This window comes from Anopheles funestus, chromosome 2RL, assembly GCF_943734845.2.
Source record: "Anopheles funestus chromosome 2RL, idAnoFuneDA-416_04, whole genome shotgun sequence".
Lineage (NCBI taxonomy): Eukaryota > Metazoa > Arthropoda > Insecta > Diptera > Culicidae > Anopheles > Anopheles funestus.
The window spans coordinates 65,773,238-65,793,916 of NC_064598.1; the positions used below are offsets into that span (position 1 = coordinate 65,773,238).

The 20,679-nt window shown below is 39.7% G+C and overlaps 1 protein-coding gene across 6 annotated transcripts in view; it reads left to right on the plus strand.

The window, feature by feature from the left end:
• LOC125765536 (uncharacterized) overlaps positions 1 to 20,679 on the plus strand; it is a 118,316-nt gene that overhangs the window by 80,326 nt on the left and 17,311 nt on the right. For 5 of the 6 annotated variants that reach the window (XM_049430785.1, XM_049430787.1, XM_049430781.1 and 2 more), the window contains one exon: positions 15,298 to 15,360. The exons of the other annotated variant lie outside the window; for it this stretch is intronic. In XM_049430785.1, the coding sequence (XP_049286742.1) occupies positions 15,298 to 15,360 (63 nt within the window). The remainder of the gene's footprint in view (positions 1 to 15,297; positions 15,361 to 20,679) is intronic. 6 annotated transcript variants of the gene reach the window in all.

Below are 20,679 nucleotides of genomic sequence, written 5' to 3' on the forward strand. Positions count from 1 at the left end.
TGGCAGAAAAAAAGGAACAGCAAAAATTGCATGACCCCCCAGTTACTGGAATCGCATCTCATACGCCCGCATTTCGCAGCATATTATTGACGCATTGGTGGAGTATCTTTAAAAAACAGAAATAAAAAAAATAAAACAAAACAGCTCGGAGAGAGTAAAACGAATTTTGTTTTAAGACCATTCGTTTGTGTTCGTTGATGATGCCATTTTTTTTTGGGATCAAATTATCATGGATCGTTTGGTCTGAGTGAAAACGGTGGTGCATCATGTCGTGCAGCTGCAGAACAGTGTGTTTGCCGGCTTTTATTGAATTTAATTATTTAGGCCGATCTTTTTTTTTGCGGATGTGTCTGTTGTTTCGCTGATTCGTTTCAACTATATGCACCATACAGCAGTTTTGAACTTCTTGATTCACAAAATTATAATAATAAAACATTCAAAATTGAATTTGTAAAACAAATAACCAACCTGCATAAACAAGTAGGGTTGTTTTTAAACGGTTTTATCTTTCAGCTTCATTTATCCGCTGCATACCGTTCTTTCATGGTCAGAAGAGCATGTGCAGTCGAGCAGCAAGCAAAGGGTGAACTTAAATCATTTGAAAAATTTACCACCCACAAACGGGGTGGTTAGTTGCGGCACGGAAATGCATGTCGAATGTTATGTCTAATTAAATAATTTAACGCATTCGCCGAATGCTTATACAGTGTGTGCTGTGGCTATGTGGCATTGCGGTAGTATTGGCGCAAAATTAACTTTCGTGAAAAAGGGAATCCTATTGCACTGAGGACGGTCTCATTAGTAAGCAGCACGTTTTAACAGCCGTTGAAAGTGAGTTAAGTGGAAGTATTTAAAAATGGAAACAACGAAACGAAAGAAGAAGAAAGATTGGATGATCGTGGATAACAATTATTGCCAATTTTACGTGCATGTTGTACCACTTTTAAACCATTCAGTTAGCATGGTACTTCTATTTACTTAGTTCATTTCTTTCTCTCTCTTCCTCTTTCCATATTCTACTGAACCGGAAGGAAGTTTACTATTTACCGTTTTACTTAGTATTATCTATACATATTTTTTATTCTTTTACCATCAGATACCTTTCTTATTTCCAATGCTAGAAATGCTTATTTAGTAAAGCGAAGGTTTTTTGTTTAACTTGCGTACAGCAAAGGTGTAATGCAATGTTACCTGTTTCACCAATCGGAAGTAAATGCAAATCAGTGCGTTTTGTTTCACTTCCACAAACTGATCGCTAATGAGACCTTTTTATTCATTCAGCACAGTACAAGGATAGGGAAAAGGGCGCCCTTACGTCTGGCGTGCTATTTGTTTGTGCGTTGGTTGATTTATGCAAATTTTATGTGCACAAATGTGCTTCGTTTGTCTCCGAACAGATGGTAAATGTGCACCACACATGTCAGGTGGCAGTGAAAAGAAATTAAAGGAAAAATGGCAATAGTAACACTGAGCAATAAGAAAACTGAGATTATGATTTTTTTTTATAGGGAAAGTATAATTTATTCTATTTTTAGTAAAACATGATCTTTATACGGTAAAAAAAAGAAAACTTAAAATAAAATTTATACCTGTAATCCAACTTAAAACAAACTAACATACTGACAAACTAAATCAAAAAGTGGTTTCTTCAATTTTGCGAACATTGAGGACAAATTTACCATTTTCATTATGGAGTTTTATATGTCTCAAATGAAATTATACCATTTTGAATAATAAAAATAATGTTATTTATGACGTGAGAAAGCGTGAGGGAAAACGGTGTTAGGGAAATGTCTGTGGCAGTGAATTTGCCTTCACAACGAATGGACTAAAAACATGGATGAAGGGAAGTTAAGCTATTTGTTGTGGAAAAATGCGTCACGCACTGGAAAAAATGCAATCAGATACTATGAAGACAATTAGCAAACCAAGGTATGCAAGGGAATAGAGAGAGGGAGCGAGAGAAACAGGGCAAGGCAAAGGTAGAGAAATGCCCGTTTGTCTTCGTTTAGCATGAGCTTGGACTACTGAATTAGCTGGAATTAAAGCTAGGAGTGGCTGTACTGTAGCTGGTATGTAATTAAACAGTAACCATCCCGGTAATTCTATGTAATTACCATTATCACTGCACTTCGTCTTAATGAAGTAATCGAGACCATCGCGGAGGAAAAGCTGGAATTCGTACTGCGAGCCCCAAAGATGCTTACCGTGCAACTAAAGCCTAAGGAATTCCCAACACATACGGATTCGGCAAAGGAGAGGGGGAAAGGCAATGAATTTGCCTGGATTTTCCACCAGTCAATGAAGAAATGGGTCAACACACAGAAACTTCAGCCACGGTTCTCTTGAAGCTTTTCCCCTCCGGTATGGTCGTCGTTTGTTGTTGGGTGTCGACCGCATTAGCAGCACAATGTACGACCTAGATATTCGCGCGGAAAATACTTTCCGCATCGTGCGCGAGCTGCTTGGAAACGTTGGATGGGAAGTGGAAAGAACAAGCGGCATAGCGGAGAATTGAGGCAGAGTGTGCCACAAAAGCCAAAGCCCCAAAGTTACGGTGTCAAAGTAAGATGGGAAGAGGATTTCCCATCGGAAAAATCGCACCGCACCGAGAGCCAACATTTGGATTGATGGATGGAAAAGCGTACCACCGTAGTTTGTACGGTTTCGTGCGTAGATAAGCGTGTTATGGCTTACCGTATTGCTAAATATATTGGGAAACAGGGTAATTTCATTCAAAGCGCGAGTTTAATGCGATCGACAACATCCGTGAAAATCGACAGGTTTGGTTTGCTGATGTTTCAGCAGCAAAAAAAGAAGCTAACTGACGCAAAAGAGGCGATGAGATTAATTGATTTTGGTTCGTACAAGAGCGTTACATTGCGGCCATAAGGGTTCGGATTCGGAGAATTTTTGGGAATAACATTAACAATGGCGTGTTACTTGCACAAGGATTTTTGCTATCTGTTAAACGAATGTTGCGCTTGGTCGATATTAATTATTATAAAATTACATGTTCGCTTTGTTTATTGATACATTGTTCATATGTGAAAAAACAGAACCCATTTCAATTTGTTCTTTCATAATTTTGTGCTTGCTATACGTGTATACAATACAAATTAGACGGGGAAATTAGAAGGGAAATTACACGTTCATAATGAATGTTTATCTAGTTATAAAAAATATTGATTTATTTCTTAAGTGTAATTTTCAATGACAAATAGTACTTACTTGCAGATGAGTACAGAAACGTCGATAAAATCAAAGTTACGAAATCTCCACTAAAACCACAAACATTTTGGATCGAAACGTATGTCCGGCCCGAAGTACAGATCGGCAATCGTCTTTGAAATTAATCGCTCAATTAAACAGAAATTAACTGCAACCAAAATTACACATTGCGCGCCTCCTCTCAACTCATGGAATGACTCTTTTTCTTGCCGCTATAACACACTTTCAAGCAACACAATAATTGCTCCGACTCCGATCGATGGAACGATTCATTCGAATGCCTATTGTAGCAAAACCCGCAAACGCCACAGGAGTTTGCCCTCGCTCGACATGGTGTTACAACCGCATTTATCGACATTCCCGTGTATCGATCGCAACATAAACAACCAACCAGCTTGTGAATGAAGTTTTTTGCCTTCCAATACTTCACCGTGCACGCATGTGTTCTTCATTCGGTGTGTTAATCCATTAAAACGGTGCGATTAAACAGATTCCAGTTCGATCGATCGATCTGTGAGAAGGTGGCGAAAGGGCTACGCACTCAGCGATCGTGATCATGATCTTGAAACGCTGATGGATCGTACGGTTGGTACCTGTTGCTTTCACGCTGTTGCTACCTCCATAGGTATGGAAATCTGTACGCCAAAAGAAAAAGGCGACATATGACGCGTGCCATGCCACTAACCGATGGAAAAACGTGAAATCATTTAATCAAAAGTGTCGCGGAAGTATCTTTCCCGAGGCGAAAACTCTCGAGGGGACATCGATCACGAGCCAGTTTGTTGCTTCCGCTGACAGGTCGTCGGTTTACGTAACAAGTTTCCATCTTCGATTCGATGGCAGATTCGTTAGCAAAAACGGGAACCTCCAAACATGACGGTTACCTAATTGACCGGTACGCGGAATGTGGACAACGATTGTAGATTGGAGACACAACTGTGGACACCTCTTGGTACTACGATTTTAATTGCTAAGTGCGTCGTCTTGCAAATGCTTCGTTCGTTCGCTTTTAAGTAATGCTCCGTTTTTACAATGTTTCTTTAAGAGTTGCGTATGGCCACTACTTCGACACTGTCATCGTTACGCTTGATTGCAGTAAATGTTTGGGCAGCTTCTTTGTGTTTGTTTTCTTCCCCTACGGAAGTCACCATTTCTTAAGACGGAAGAAAGTGCTTCTGTGGCGTTAAGTTTTCGACTGGGGAAGGTAACGGACGCCACGTTGTGGTGGAAACCCGCTGTTTCTTCACTTATCGTCATCGATTGTGTAGCGAAAGAGATAGAGAGGAACCAAAACAAAACGAGAAAAAAAAGTTACGTATTTTTAATTAATCGAACCATAAAAAATAATAGTATTTGCAGCGGTAGTCGGCTGTTAAGGCCGGAGGGAATACTAAAATCAGAAAACTGAAAAACCGTTTGGTACAACAAACTTCCGATGTTTGAAACGGCGTGATTCGTGATTTTTCCCTATCGAACAGGGATCATGTTTCAGATCCGATTTTGTACTTTCACTGCAATCAATGAAGTTTTTTTTGTTGGATCTATGTAAGTAGTTAATTCTTTATTGCTTTTCTTCAAATTAAATATTTACCTTGGCAGTTTATGTATGTTTGGCTTTCGACGAGATGATAAGCAAAAACATTTAAAATGAAACGATGCTGAATTTACTACTATGCACAAATACACTTTTTTAATATTATAGGACCTTCTCGATTTTTACCGGGTATTCTCAACTTTTATATTATTTTAAAAATTAAATGTACTTTTTTAACTCATTTTATTTTCCATTGTGAGTCGCGTCATCGAAATAGCTATTTAAATGAAAGTAATCACCACTATTATAATGACAAATATTACTGAAAGTATATTGAGATACTCTCAATTTGGCTACTCCTCTGCCAAACATTTTTAAAGAAACCATTTTATGTCTCGTTGTATTCTAGTACAAAATGAAGACTTCAGAAAGAATAGTGATAGTAGTGCAAAGAGTCATTATTTGCGTTCGTTTGACAATTCACATAATCGATTTATTAACATTCATTAAAAAATAAACTAACAAGATAAAGTTTTGCTTTTGTACAATCTAGAAATATATTATACTTTGAAATATTCGTCAAAGTGTCTTATGAGATAAATGATTAAAATCAGACTTTGATCTAGACGTACTTTAAATTGTGACTTAGCTTGGATAAACGTAATTTTGGGCTAGGTTCGAATTTTTTTTTCATGCTTCATTTTTAACAAAAACTGTGATTTTTTTACAATGTTTAAAAAAATCTTACAATGTATAGGTTATGCTGTGTGATTCTTATGTAAATCCACAATCCGGAAACCACAAATCACAAGAATGCTATAAAATCGGAAATATTTCCAAACCGCCCGCTCCGCGTCAAACGCTCTAGCAGTCAATCAAGTCTGTCAGAGCCCGATCCATTTGTTTCTTCTGGTGCGTTCGTTTCCTTTTTCCGGTTCGTCAAGTTCAAAACGCGACTCGTTGCCGTGGAAAAGTAAATGTTTCCATTAAGCTAAACACGCGACCGTTTAAGTAGCAGACAAAATCAGCACTCCCATTTGCTTCACTTGAAGAAAAATGTTGAAGGAACGGAATAAAAATCGCGCGTGTCCGCGCTGATGGGTTCCTTTTTGAGAGTGTCGAACATGCGAACTGGTTTACGTTGGTGGATTGATTTTACTTTCCTTTGACGAATGTTTTGATGATCGTTGTACGTTTGTTTTGTTTTCTTCAGTAGCATACGGCTCTAGCGACGGTTTACATTGGACGGCTGGCGTTGATGGAACGGGATTTCATTATACCATCTTGAACAGACAACGAGGCAAGAGGAGGGTGTAATGTTTTTGTTGAAATGAAACAATGTTCAAAATAAAATAGCACTACCCAGCGAGAAATGGAAAACAAATACTAGCTAAATATTAACAGCCATGTTTGGTCGTGTGTCGATGTACTATTTAGCTGAATATGTTTCGATGTAGAGAAAGACTTGCCCTTGATCATAATTGGTGAAGGAAATTGAAAGTTTAATTTTCGCACGAAAGTGAACGCTCTAGCAAAGAGAAATAAAATCACTTGATAGCATCGTCACGGCTTAGGACAAGAAGCTAAGTCGGCAGTTCAAATGTGCTTGAGTGAAAATGTAAATATTTAAACAAAGATTGCCCTTTTCGCATGTGTGTGGACGCATTGGGACGCGCCAATCACATAAAACAATCTTGTTGCGCGATGGCTCTTATGCGTCTGGCTTTTGGCGTTTAGCTGCAAAACCTTCAACACCTGATTTGTGCAAACGAGCTACCAGAGTTGTTCAGTTGTTTGAACGTACCGCGCAGATCGTATTTTGGTGTCTGGCATCTTGGGTAGCACTCGGGAGCAACCTTTGGAGCTGTTTATTGGCAATGTATGGTTTTGTGGTGGTTGGTTTTTAATACCCTTTTCTCCATGCACGTGACTATTTGAGGGTGGTCGAAAGTATGTTTGTGTACGTGTGTCTGCGTATAGAAGAGTGTTTTTCTTGGCAAGTTCATTTACTCCAAGAAAGTAACTTCTTTTTTTGCATCGCGAAATATCTTCTGTTGAAATTATTAGCAACTGAAAAAAGACCATTTTCTTCCCATCCCAGAGTGGATTATAATAACTTTATTTCACGTGTAATTGTGTCTTTGTTATAAATATAATCGGCATAGTGTGGTGATAAATAGTGATAAAAGAAAGATAGCGGCACACTATAAATGATTTTAATTTTTTTTTCACCGCCGACCGGACAACAATGAAGTGCACCAAACTCACCCCAAACAGTGATCGTGCATCTGTGACATTCCACCGAAAAAAAACATCTCAAACTATTACGGCACCAGTTTTCCAGCCAGCATAAATATTCATTCGTACCTTGGCTGAAATGAAACAATTACACGAGTTGCGTCTCTGCACTCAGGGTGGTGGCTCTTGGGCAGCGATTTCTCCGAAAGCGATAGACGCAAAAAAAGGTCCGATCTGGGAGCGGCAGAAACAATGATTTAATGCGCTTTATCATTGCATTTATCTGCACTGTTTTGTACCGGGCTGAAGCCCGGAGGGGAAGGAGCCGTAACGTTTTGGACTTTACTTTTCCGTTTCTCCACCGTAGGCCACTCTATTTGCCCAACTTTCGCCCACCCAACGTCGACCATCAGTATCAGTATCCCGGAGATCTTAGCTAAACCATCGTTGTGAAGAGGGGCACCGGATCAACCTGCAAACGCCCGTGAGTGATGCGCCCTGTGTTGCGTTTTGTTTCCCCCCGCCCGTTTGCACTCGAAAGCCACAATCACAAAACGGTGTAGGGCGGTTTGGTGCGCGATTTAACACGAAGATCACTTAGAGATTGTGTAGATTTTCGATTTCGTTTTCATTCGTAATGGAATGCTTCGATTTTGGTTTTCCAGTACCCTTCGAGCAGTGAAAATATGGCCAGCTTTTTCCACCGATTTGTTAGCGCTTTTACCTGTGCTTTTATCCATCATCACAGAGCCGGCAAGCATTTGTTTTTTTTGTTGAAGGACACAGAAAGATAAATCTGCTGTTGTTTACTTTTGGAAAAATTTAATATTTTCCCCCCACCCAAACAGCGGTTTTGAGGCTATTGATGTGAATGAAAGATTAATAACGAAATTATGGTTCGCGCTCGGGCGATCGAATTAACAGAGCTTTTCTGCGTTCAAATTTCATTTAATCGAATGAAACCATTGGATGCATTCGTCTCTGGATGATGAATGTCTGTTGATTCGCTCAAAAGTGTGAGAGGCTCGAACAAATTTCGCTACCAAAAAACGTGTTTCAATAGAAGTTCGCAGCCTGAAAAGGAAACGCTTCTGAAGCGTACCGTTTAGGTAGATGAAATAAAAATTAAAGCATAAAATAAATCATCATCACATTTGACGACTAGGTTGGCTGATGTACGTGTGTCTTATGGACTTTTTTTTGCGGCCTCGCTCTCTCGTGAAATCGAATGTGGAGAAATGTGTGCATACAAGTTGATCATCATCATCATCATGATCGCTAGATCGATTTGATCGTTCGCTAGTAATTTGTTCACCGCTTGCAAATTGCTGTGTTTATGTGTCGAGATGGAGGAGAGCAAAAAAAAACATCCCAAAACCCCCTCCAACATTTGATCGCTTCAGTTTTGGGTGTAATCTGAGACTAGGGCAGATCTGACAGATTTCTCAAAGCCTAGATAACTGATATTTGCTCTGGTAGGAAATTGTTGGCCCAACGGTCCAAATCATTATTTGGAAATCGGTTTTGATTAGTTTTGTGTGATTTTTGGTCTGGTGTGGTGAAGCGGTTTTGTTTTCGACGGTATACCTTCGTGAGTGTGATTTCCCAAATTGATAATGATGCTAATCAACGTACGAAATGTGAGACCGGACGGGGTCATGAGTGAATAATTTTGGTTTGCTCTAATTATCCTTGCAAATTTCGGTGCGATGGTCAATGATTTCAGAGCGATCCTCTAATAAAAAGTTGGAAAATTTAAGCTATAAATCATTTAAACACTCTTGCTAATATTGATTTTGTTGCAAATTACTTGAAATTAAAATATATTATTATAGGAATTCTACACATCGTATCTTAAATTGCTGTTGTTTTGAAATAGTAATAATAAATTAGAAAATTAATGCAAGAATCCAATTTATTGACCTAAATTATAATATAAACTACTAAACTAAAAAAGATTTTCAAACAATCATTTCCTGAATGTAGTTTTAACTTCCTCCTCAACATGATATCGTTGACATGTGGGTAGTTGACGTTATTCATTAAAGGTATTTAACATATTATCTCTTAGAAAGCAAATAACATTTGAAAAAAAAATCTCCACTAAATATAGAAAAATTAATAAAATAAAATACTCATAAACAATTCCGAATAATTGAACAGAAGAACTCGTTGAGGAACGCACGTACTCTCGGGATGTACTTTTAATGCGCAAACCATGCTTCTAACGCACGTGCCTAGAGGGGTTAAATAAACACTCGGATGGGAGTAAGAAAATGTTTTCAAGAGATGGAGCACTGTCTTATGTACACTCTCCCAAACTTAAGGGTGTTTCTCTCCCTATCGTCTGCGTGCGCGCATAATCTCACCGTCGTTTGCGTAGTCGCGATTGCTATGCACGCACACCTTACGACTCAGTTGCTCAGTAACTGGCGCAAAAGATGCGTCGCTGTCAGACGGTGAATATCGTTTGGGACCACGAGCTGTAGGGTACCCAAAAATTATATCCCACCTAAGGAAGAAACACCGTTGCCAAAGAAATTCGATGTGCTGGTGAGTAACGACTCGAAGCTCCAAAAGAGAGACCGGTGTCGCGAATCTGGAGGAAAAAAGCAGAAGGGGAGAAACAGGTGCTCAAGAAATCTGAGGCTTAGTTTTCATCACCTTGCCGAAACGAACGGTTGTGCGCGTATCGGGTGTTGTTGTGCGTGTGGATTTTTGCGTGAAATAGTTCACGCATCGTACGGAGGACTGTACCGTGTGCGGTTGGTGCAGGTTAGTTTCTTACGGAAGCTCCACGAAAATAGGTGAAAATTGAAGAATTGATGATCTATTTCCCAGCGTACCAAAAGCAACAAAAAAAACCGTGTTTGTGCGTGCACTGATGCGCATGTGAGTTGTGTGTCCCGAATTTCTTCTGTGCGCCACTGTTTGGAGTGTATTGCGGTCCGGATGCCGTGCATCTGCTCGCGACCCACATGATTGATTGGTGGTTGTATTAGTGGGTCGTACCATTTTCGCTTGTTTTCTTTTATGCTTCCGTGCCACTGAAACGGTCCGTCTGGGGGAAAAAAGGTGCCGCAACGCACTTTTTTCGTGTGTTTTTAGACCTGTTAGTTTCGTGAAACAATATTCCACGGCATAGCTCAGAACGTGCTGAACGGTGGGCGATTGTTCAAGTTGTGAAGCCGAGGTGAGGGGTGTACCGAAGCAAGGTGTACCTCGTAACGAATTATGCTGCAAGTTGTGCAATTGCAAGTGCCGGTGGTAACGTGCCTAACAACATGTGTACCGCAAAGGAAGCGCTCTATCTTGAGCACATGCTAAGAGTCGACACGATGGGACGGCTTGTGACCAGCGGCAAGAAGCCGGGTGCGAGCAAATTGCAGCATCAACTTACCACGATACCAACATCCCGCACGGAACTCGTTGGACACAACGAGCTTGGCGTGAAAAACGGGCATGGGCATCGTAACGCTGATCTGGCCGGTAGCATCACCAGGACCCGGCTGCAGGATGCACTGCTGGAGGAGGAGCTCAAGCGTAGTAATCGTTTCTGTGAGCAGCAGAACCGCTTGAACAAGCTCAAATCATCGACCGGTGGCAGTGACTTTGACCTCTGCCGGCAGGAACAGGAGTATCTGGTGGTGCAGAAGCCACCTCCGGCCCAACCATCGACGCACCTCTGGAACGCGCTGAAGGTTCCGAAGAAGATAAAAGGTAATGATAAGAACCGTTTTCGTTCACCCGAAAATCCCGCTCGAGTGCATTTCGTGTGATTCTTCGGTTGATCGTAATTATTTCCTTTTGCGGGAAGTTGGTCATTATCGAGTCCCTGGAATGATTCAGGCCGAGGTCGACGCATCTTATGGTCACAGCTTGTGTGCGCTGAAGATTCTGTGTGGAGGGACAGCTGACATTTGAGTGCTTCAATTGCCGTTTCCGTTGCGAATCGATAAATACACTCTTGAGGTTTGGTAGTGCTGCCGTAAGAATAGTTATGTCTCATTGAGGGTGATCGTTAAAACCGATTTCAACGAGCGTACTTACGTGAAAAGAGTCCTTCAAGACACGATTACTGCTGTATCTTTCTTGTCACACTCAATCGTCGGTACTTGCCGTGGGCTCATTAACTGTGTGTCGACAAGTAGTGTTCGGTGAAGGGAACGAAACATTATGTTTGAATTGGGATTTTAATGATATGACAATTCTTTGCTGAATGTTTAGCGTACCATGGGGATGAAGAGTTTCACTGGGAACGATTTCAGAATTTTCATCTTTATTCTTCACTCAGAAGTGAAGTGTTTTTTGGGGTTGTGACAAGGTGCTTGAAAAACAAACATTTATATACTTTTGAAAGGTTTTCATGAAACATTCAAATTGTAAATTACTTATCGACATGCAGCAGAATGGCATATAAATGTCATTAACACTAGAATTACTGGACCGGTTAGTTTGACTTGAACGCTTCATTTTCATTAAATTATTTTTGATTTTAAACAACCTTCAAATAGTTGATGCATGATTTTTACATGAGCATTTTGAAATCGTTAAAAAAGTAACCGAAATGAACGAAAAACGCTGAGAATGTTTGGTAATTCTAGTGTTAAAAAGAAGTTGAACAAACAATAGCAAAGAGTTATGCATTTGCATGTGCATTTCATCCATAAAGAGCCAAAAACCCGATCGAATGCATTCCCATCGCAACTTTGTTTGCAAACATTAGGCACCTTTGCATGTGCATGCTTTGGTGCACCACAAAACCCGATCGTTCGCGTTGTATTGAAATCGCAATTGCAAAATTACGCGATCTCCCTGACCACAGCCCGACCTCGATAAATTAATTATTACCCACGGAAACTCGATTAATTGTAGTTCATTGGCGGCATCGGTCAAGCAATCGAGCACCACCCACCGCGCGTACTGCTTATGTTGGTATTTTACGCTCTATTAGGCCACGTCCATAGCCCGTCCATCGCACAATTGAGCTTGCCAGTTTGGCATAGTTGATGCACTTGCTATAAATGTGCATTCTGAGCCATTTCGATTTAATATGCTAGTGTGATGGTAAAGCAAATTCCATGAATTTTGTTGGTAAATTTGCAAATTGCAAAATAAGATTTTAAGGTGATCAATTTTCCAACTACGTTATCGTTTTGGATTATTATATTTTCCCTGAAGCAATCTTCAAAACAATTTTGCAAACCAGTAGATTGAAATAGTACATCGGTGGGAGGCTACCGGAAAGCATTTTTGCAACCTTGTCAGGTACGACCGGCGAAAGGACAGTGTCATGTCTCCTACACACGGATAAAGCGCATGTATGCGAAGATGGCATGTACCATGAGGTTCGTCGGCGAACAAGACCTTGTGACTTCAAATTTATGCGGGGCAACGTAATGCCGGCATGTTTTGTATGCAGTGGGAGCAATCTTGGAGATTTGTATCGTCTGTTGGGTGTTATCCGTTAGTAGAACGGTCTAATGGTACGTAACTGTTTGGTATTGCGTCTAAACCACTATTTATTTCGTGGCTTTGCTAGTATGTGTTTACATACGAGGGCCTATTTCTACTACTTAGGACGAGAGGATCGGGGTGATATAATAATCAAAATATTTTTATTAAGAAGTTGAACTTATAAGCGACAAACGTTTAGTGATTTTAATTACAAAATAATTATTTTCTTTTTTCCCTTAATCATACTTAAGTTTAAACTTCATACCACTCAGAAATTAAAAAAAAAACCACACAAATGTTGCTCCTGTTTTCCACTGAAACACCCTGTTCAGCGACAAGTTGTCGCATTTCCAAAACCTTCAGCTTCCTAGTCCAATTTTCTCGTTAGTTTTCCACCGCTCAATTTTATTTCGGAATCGTCAAAACACAGAGAATCTTCTCACTGTGAGCGAAAAACATGCTCGGGAGTATTATGGGAAGAAACTCCACGAAAGGAAGCGACCAATGTGTGTTGATGACTCATCACTGTCGGGAAAATGCACGGATTTCCACCAAGCCACAGGGTTCGTCTGTACGTTCATGTGCATAGAAACCTTGGCTCTTAAGGTTTTCCACCCTGTTCATCGTCACTAACCCTGTCTTCCGTTGGCTACGGTCGGTGCTCTTCACAAACCAGTGGTGCGCGCGCACACTTTTTCCGTAATATTTTCACCGTAGTTTTTCCTTCCCACCCTGCCCACGTACACCTTTCACCACTGTTCGCCAAATTTCCACCGAACCCCTGGAAAGTGAAGGGTTCTTCTGTCAAAGTGGATATTTTTCACTGTTTTGCCCCTACTCCAAAATGGTCGGTGCATTCGCGACGGTCACAAACGGTATGATTGTGTGCGTAGCAAATGCGAGAGAGGGAAGCCGGGAGTTTTCTTCGTCCTATTTGCCAAGGAAAGCATATGAGGGCACATGTTCGTAGGCGCCCATGGAAACCGGGTGTAAACCAATACTATTGCACAACCGCGAACTGTGCAACAAGAGAGTGTACGGTGGTGTGGTGTTGTTCTATTGCCTACTCCGTTGCGGATGTCATTTCTGTCAAAATCCTACTTGGTGTCCTTTTTGGTGTCCGTGGTGATGTGCTGGGAGTTTTATTTTAGCAAAACTACTAATTTTGTTCGTTCGGTGTGAATTGTGAATTGGCCTGTGAATTGTGAACTATTATTTAAAGTTATATGAAGAATAGAAACAGGATAATTTCATCGTGTGCAAGTGTTTGTCATAATAAGCAAGCTAGGACTTCCTAGCTCAGCTGATTCCATAGAAATAGCGAATCGATTTCAGTGCACCAATTTCTTGTCTCATCGCAGTAGACTTTAAAGTAGCCTGAAACCTTCTTGCTTTCAGATCAATTAAAGCGTTTGATTTACTTGAACAAAGTTTTGCCAAGTGGTACCCCAGTTGTAAGTTGTATTTTTTTCTGTTGCCTGACCTATCCCCCGAACGCTGGTGCTAAAACAAGTGAAACGTTTTATTGGTACAACAAAACCGGCGGCAAGCATAAAGTGCATCATTCATTGGTGTTGCTTTGCGACTTTGTTCCGTCCCGGCTGCTGTCCTATTCGAAAGTTTCCCGACACGACCCGACGCATCATCGAAGCAAATAAGAAACCATCTCACCCACTGGCTCAAGCGCAGGGAAGATTGTGATCCGTTTTAAGGGTGCAGACATTGAACGCACAAAAAAACGAAATTCTTCTGCGGCGACTTGCGTGCATTTCACGATTGAACAACGTCAGTCAGTCTCGTCGCCGTAATGAATTCATTAATCTATCTCATTCCGTGGAAGAAAACCAAACGAAATCTTGCGAAAAGTAGGTATAGCGAAGAAGTGTAGTTTGTATGTTGTGATGCGTAAGCACGATACCCGTACCATCGGCGGTGGTTTTTGTGTGGCCAAGGGTTTATATTCAATTTCGCTTTCATGTGGCTGTTTTCGTACGATATGTATTTTTTCTTCATACAGCTGGAGAAGATTTTGTTGGCTAATAACCATTATTTGCTGTATGGATTGAATTGAAACGAAGTGAAAATTAAATGCATTATGTACAGCACGTTTCGGGTTAATGCTGGGATTGCCCTTTCATGATCTCGTGCGTGTAAAATGCAATGCTGCTTAAAACCATCGACGATAAACCGAATGATGTGCCTCATTGCATAAAAAAACTAATTACTCTTGCATGGCTGATTGAATGTTGGAAAATTGAAAAACGTTACCCATTTTGAGAGAGCTCCCGGTAATCTCTTTTTGCCAATTTATTGCTTTAAATATTTATTGAAAAGAAATACTAGCGCACTGTGATAAAGCTCACCCATTTTTTAATTTTTAATCCCGTCCATATGTGTGTAAGAACATTGTGAACGAAAGGTGTGTGACGCCCATGCGGCGTTTTCGTTAAAGCAAAATTGGGACAATAAAGCATAATGAAACGGTATAGCGGTTAGTGAAGGTTTCACTGTCGATCGAATCAGTTTCTTGCTTGTAATGTAGGTCTTTTCGTTCGGATCGATTGCCCTAAATGAGGTGCGGCAGTTTGCTTTTTTTTGGGCAAACTGCTTTGCGGCTTCGGTAAAAAAAACTGGGTCAAAATGTGGGTGAAAACTTACTAATATACTTTTCTTTGAGTTTTCGTTTAATTTTCCGAAGCCAAGTTAGCATAAGAGATAAAAAAAAGTTTTTGTAAATTAAACAAATTTAATCTTTGAAATCATTTTTTTTATAAATGTAAATGAATCTCCTATTTTCCAAATAACTAACCGCTTCTATGGTTTAATTTTCATTCCAGGTAAGCTTGCGGCACATCTACTAAAAAATAAGGAAGCCAACAAGGAAAACAGCGTCAATGGAGGTATTTTTATTATTATGATGATTTTCCATTCTCAATATGCCAATGGGGCAGATGCAATTTCATTATCAGTTCCGTTGGAATTGTAAAGTGTTATTGCCACGCACAATATGAATGTTATCAAAACGCTTGTTATGCTAGCTAGATATCGGAACTGCGGTTGCATCGGTTACACGTACAATCAGACGGTTATTTTTCCAGAATCCAAAGACAAAAAATAAATAAAATGGCATCACAGCAGTTTCATGTCAATGCTGGCGTCTGCGCAGATACGTGCGTATCGTCTGTACGGTATAATTCTACCGTTGGGTCTGTTAAGAGATCGGCCGAATGCAGGGTCGGTATGTTGCGACCTGTACCGCCGATCAACATCCCATACTGCTGCTGCCACCAACCGTTTGCTAATCGAGACGACGAGCAAACCCATGTTTCTCAAGAGAGCGACAGCCAGGCGGATAGTGTTGGACGCCGGCGTGTGGCATTGGTTTGGACTTTTTTTTAACTCTCCAATGCCGAATGCCCATCATGCGTTTCCGAACACGGGTGGTGTATGAAGTTGGAGCAAACAATCGATCTTGTAAATGAGTATTGTGTGGTGGTTTTAGTTTTGTTAAATCTTTGGATATAAACTTGGTTATCTCAGTAGTATAAAAAGATAAGATGTCTATGTACTTGACTCATTGATAAGCTGTCATAAGCAGTCATAGAAAGGTCTTTACAACATTTGTATTTTTGAAAACCCTCTTGTGTGCTATTTGAAATAATAATTTGAAGGAAGACGTGAAAGAAGAAAAAATCTATTTTTTTTATTCGTGAAATTTTTTTCTATTGCTGGTCTAGCAAATTTGTAAACTTTTTTTCAACTACGCAACAATGCGCTGTTTACATTGCAAGACTTTCATCACTATTGAAACCATTTTCTTGGTGCTGCTTGAAGCTTCTTTGATCAAAGGGTTAACAGACAAACAAATCATCTGTTCGGTTTTTTCTTCTATGGCTTCGAGCGTTTCCCTTCAGTGTAGAGAGCATATTTTTAGTATAATTTTTTCATAGTTTCTCGTTTGCCTCCCGTGGGTGGCTAACATATGGAGCTCGGATTGCGACTACCGGAATTAGATCAAATTCCAAGGCTGATCAAAGGGTAGAAGATGGCAACAAGTGGTCTCAAGGGAAGAAAATTTAAAAAAAGAATGTTAATTTACAATATGTACTCTTAAATAAGAATTATGCTGATTTGCCATGGGAAATGAATCGGATACGTCGGACTTATTATTTTCACATAATTTTTAATGAAAAAGCCAGAGAAATAATTTTTAACGATCAAGTTGCATTGCGGTATGAGAATTGGTTTTCTTTCAGTTTCTTCGGGGTTTTCCGCCAAGAAAACTAAATAATTGAATACGAATACGATACATTGTAGGCTAATTGTTCGCACTTATTTAAAAAGACAACTGACGAGTATCGCTTTAATTCCGATTCCTGTCTATCGTGTTGGTTGTCATGCGACACTACCAATTTAATGGATCATACTACTTGTCTCAAACCCCTATTCGGTTTAAAAAACGTCCGAATTTATTTATATTTAGATGCATCCGTTTCGTTCACTTTTCTCTCCATACAACCAGCCGGGCACCTTTTCGTGAACCGAGCTGCGCATCAAGTGAAGCAACCACTGATGGGAGCATCAATTCCCGGTGCGTTCCCCCATCTTTATGGTGATGTGCATGACTCACGGACATCGCAGCTGATGAACGCAATTCCCTTACCATCGTATGTTTCCCTCGGGGTGTTTCAGCTCCCCGAGTGTGCTGATACTTCGGGCATCAGAATAATCCTTTCAATCCTACCATTTACACCAGCGTCAACCACGCTGCTGTACTGGTCTCGCGAGAAATATATTTCGTTCATTGAGAGGATACATCATCGTCATCTACATCATGCGGGAGCTTCGTGCATCATCAGCTCAGCGTGAGAAAGTATACGAATGCGCAAGGTGATCGTAGCCGCGCCAGCTCATGTTGATGATGAGCTAACAGTGAAATGGTCGACCGTGAGCCGCAGTTTCACGTTAGCAAACGACACCATCGGGTGACAAGTGCGTTGCTTCCCGGCACGGCCAGATTTGATTCTGGTAAACTTGCGTGTAGCACCTTTTTTGCGTTTGCAGTTCGCTCGTGTCGCGTGCGGTGGCGCCTTCGAGTCATGTTTTGCAAGACGATCGTACGAGTGCGTGAACTTGACATCGAATGACAGATCGGCTTGTGGTTAGGCGCGTGTTGTTTATATTTTAAACGATACTTGCACTACTTTCCTTCCTTTCGCACGGCATTATTTATTTACCATCCAAACATTTACGTACCAGTGAAAATGTTGTGAGAATGAATTACTTGATCCTTAAGATGGAAATTAAAATGTGATTTTATTTAGTGATAAAGTAGAACCGTCCACTTCACACTTCTGTGAACGTTTATTGTATTGAAGTAAGTATATGAGCAGTAAGTGAGATTAAGTTTCAGGTGTTTATTGGAATAAGAAAATAGACTATATTTTAGACGATGATATTGAAACACTTTGGCAGTTGGTTCTATGCATTACTATTGGACTTCTATGCATTTGAGTATCAAATAAATAATTGTATTTTATTTTGTTGATTCAAATGATTTATCTTTTTGCAACAGTAAAAAGATTTGAAAAGTGTTTTTCTCACATTTATGTGATTGAAAAATATACTTCCACTGCGCAATAGATGCCTGCAGCTGGCTGTTTACCTCGCTGCTTGTGCTGGTTTTACGCGATGTTTGCCGAAAAAAAAGGAAAATGATTTTTCATCTCGCACGAGCCGTTTGTCAAACCATACGGCATCGATATAGAACTGTGTGTGATTTGTCGAGAGATGAGTATGAAAGTGTTCAGCGTGTAGTTCAGTATCTGACCCCGTGCCTACATGCTTAGCAATTGTCGCGTTTGCGAACGCGACAATCGTAGCACAGTTTTCCCAAAAAATTTTGCGACTTTCGGCGCGACTTCAAGGTTGTTTAACTTTTCTCGTGCAAGGTTTGTTTATGTTTTCAATCTGACCGGTAGCGGGAAATTAATTTCGAATTAAATTAAATTAATTTAAACAAAGAAAATTATAATAAATAGTAAATTTATTGTTTTGATGAAGTTGATGAGAAAGGCAAGTTTTTTAACTCCAGTGACGATGTTTCAAAACAATGGACCATCAAGAAAGCTCGTGGCAGGATGCTGCTAACTCCTGTGATACAAATAACGGCTGTTGCTAACAGTACCGCAGATTGGTCCGTTTTGTTTTATTGTGTGTTTAACGCTGGAAAATCTTGTTATAATTTTTTTCCGGTAGCCAGAAAGAATTGTAACAAGATAAATAGGTGAACGAAGATGTGTTTGCCCACCGCGTCATACACCGGGCAAAATATAATTGGGATCGGCAGCTTCGAGTAGCACAAAGGTAAAAATCTTCGAATACGGGTAATCAAACGTTTATGGCTTTTTTCTCATTTCATGACCGTCACCGTACCCTCAATATACAGGTATTCATAACCACGATTCCAACACAGCTTCCAAACTACCATCAATATACAGGTATTCATAACCACGATTCCAACACAGCTTCCAAAAGGGATCGAACACTGTGCTGTGGACTATCTAATATTTTTTAACTCTATTTTTTTAAACTCTAATATTTTTTCTAATTAATTAATTTAATTAATTATTAATTAATTATTAATTAATTTATCTTGTTCAAGCAAGTTCAACATACAAGTAATAAATTCATAAACAATGCAGTCCTGCATTTGTCCACGATATGGGATTTTTGTTTTGAATTAACAGCGATTCTTCTGTTTTAAAAATAATATTGACATTTACAATAATTATATACAAATCCTGTGTACTTTTAAAAAATAAATAGCACTCGATTTGTTAATTTAATTTACAATATTAATAACACTCAAAATATTTAATTTTTTAATTTGTATTAGTTTACCTTGGTATTGCCATGTTTACCTTGTTATTACAGAAAACTGTCATGGCGTCAAGTCGCGCTTCGAATCGCGATTTTTCGCTGAAAATACACGTATAGCGACTTTTCACAATTTTTTTTATATGGAGTTTCGCAAAATTTTTCTGATTCGCGTTCGCAAACGCGACAATTGCTAAGCGTTTAGAGCCGGGGTGACGTCAGCTCCACACTGACGCTGTAAATCTTAAGGGTTGCAATTGAGATGTAAAGACGTGTTATAGCTTACAAAGCATGTATAAATTCTGATTTTGCGTGCATTGACTTCAAGTAGTACCCGATCGGTAATGTTTCACGACGGGATGACTTGGTTCCAGTTTACCACACATATCATTGCACATGCCAAAATGAGTTCAGAATTACACAAACCAGACCGTTGGTGATTTGCTTCTGTATCATTTGCAATATTGATATTTTATTTATTCAGTAGGAAAGTGATGTACTTCATTAATCATTTCTGACAGTACAGCAATACGCCGCTTGAGTATGATACAGAGTAATTGAAATAATGAATAAAGAACTGGTTTTGCTACAGTATGTATTGTATGTTATGTATTCGTTTCGGATCTTAGCTTGTATGGACAAAGAATTGAAGAGAGTACAAAATTTAATTCACAGACCGAAATGTACTATTCTCAAAAAAAAAAAATAGTTTATTTCATAAGACCTAATTTGAATTATTTGAAGTGATGTGCATATTTTTGCATAGCCGGCAATGTAGAACAAGTTGGCGAATGTCCATTCGTGATGGGAAAAGAAAAACAAAAACAAACGCAACTTGCGGAATCGCAAAGTTCTCAACCAAACGAAATAGATGCCTCCACTTGAAAGCAACCGCATTGAAGTAAACGCTATGAATATACGACGCAAAAAAAGAAAAAAGTTGAATTAATTAGTGCCAGTTTTGTTAGACCAGGGCCTGCGTATAAGCCAACATTATTGGTGAGGTCAGCTACTACGAAGCTGCAAGTGGATTATCGCATTTGTTGCGAATTTATCGTAGACACGCACCCATCATATCCTTGAGGGCGATTAATGGAGTTCTCGTGTTGAGGGCGGTCTCAATTGAAATGGAATTCTCGTTCTGGTGAAACGTAGCACGTACTTGAAGTACGAAATATTTGCTTTGTACGTTCGAGTTTCGTATACCATCGACATTAGCTGCAGTAAGATCTTTAACAAGGGAACGTACCAATTTGTTGTACGGATAGTGAAGGTACATTGACAGGCATCGAATGTGTTTGAGGTGAAGACTTTTCGGCTTATTTATTTATGATAGTGTT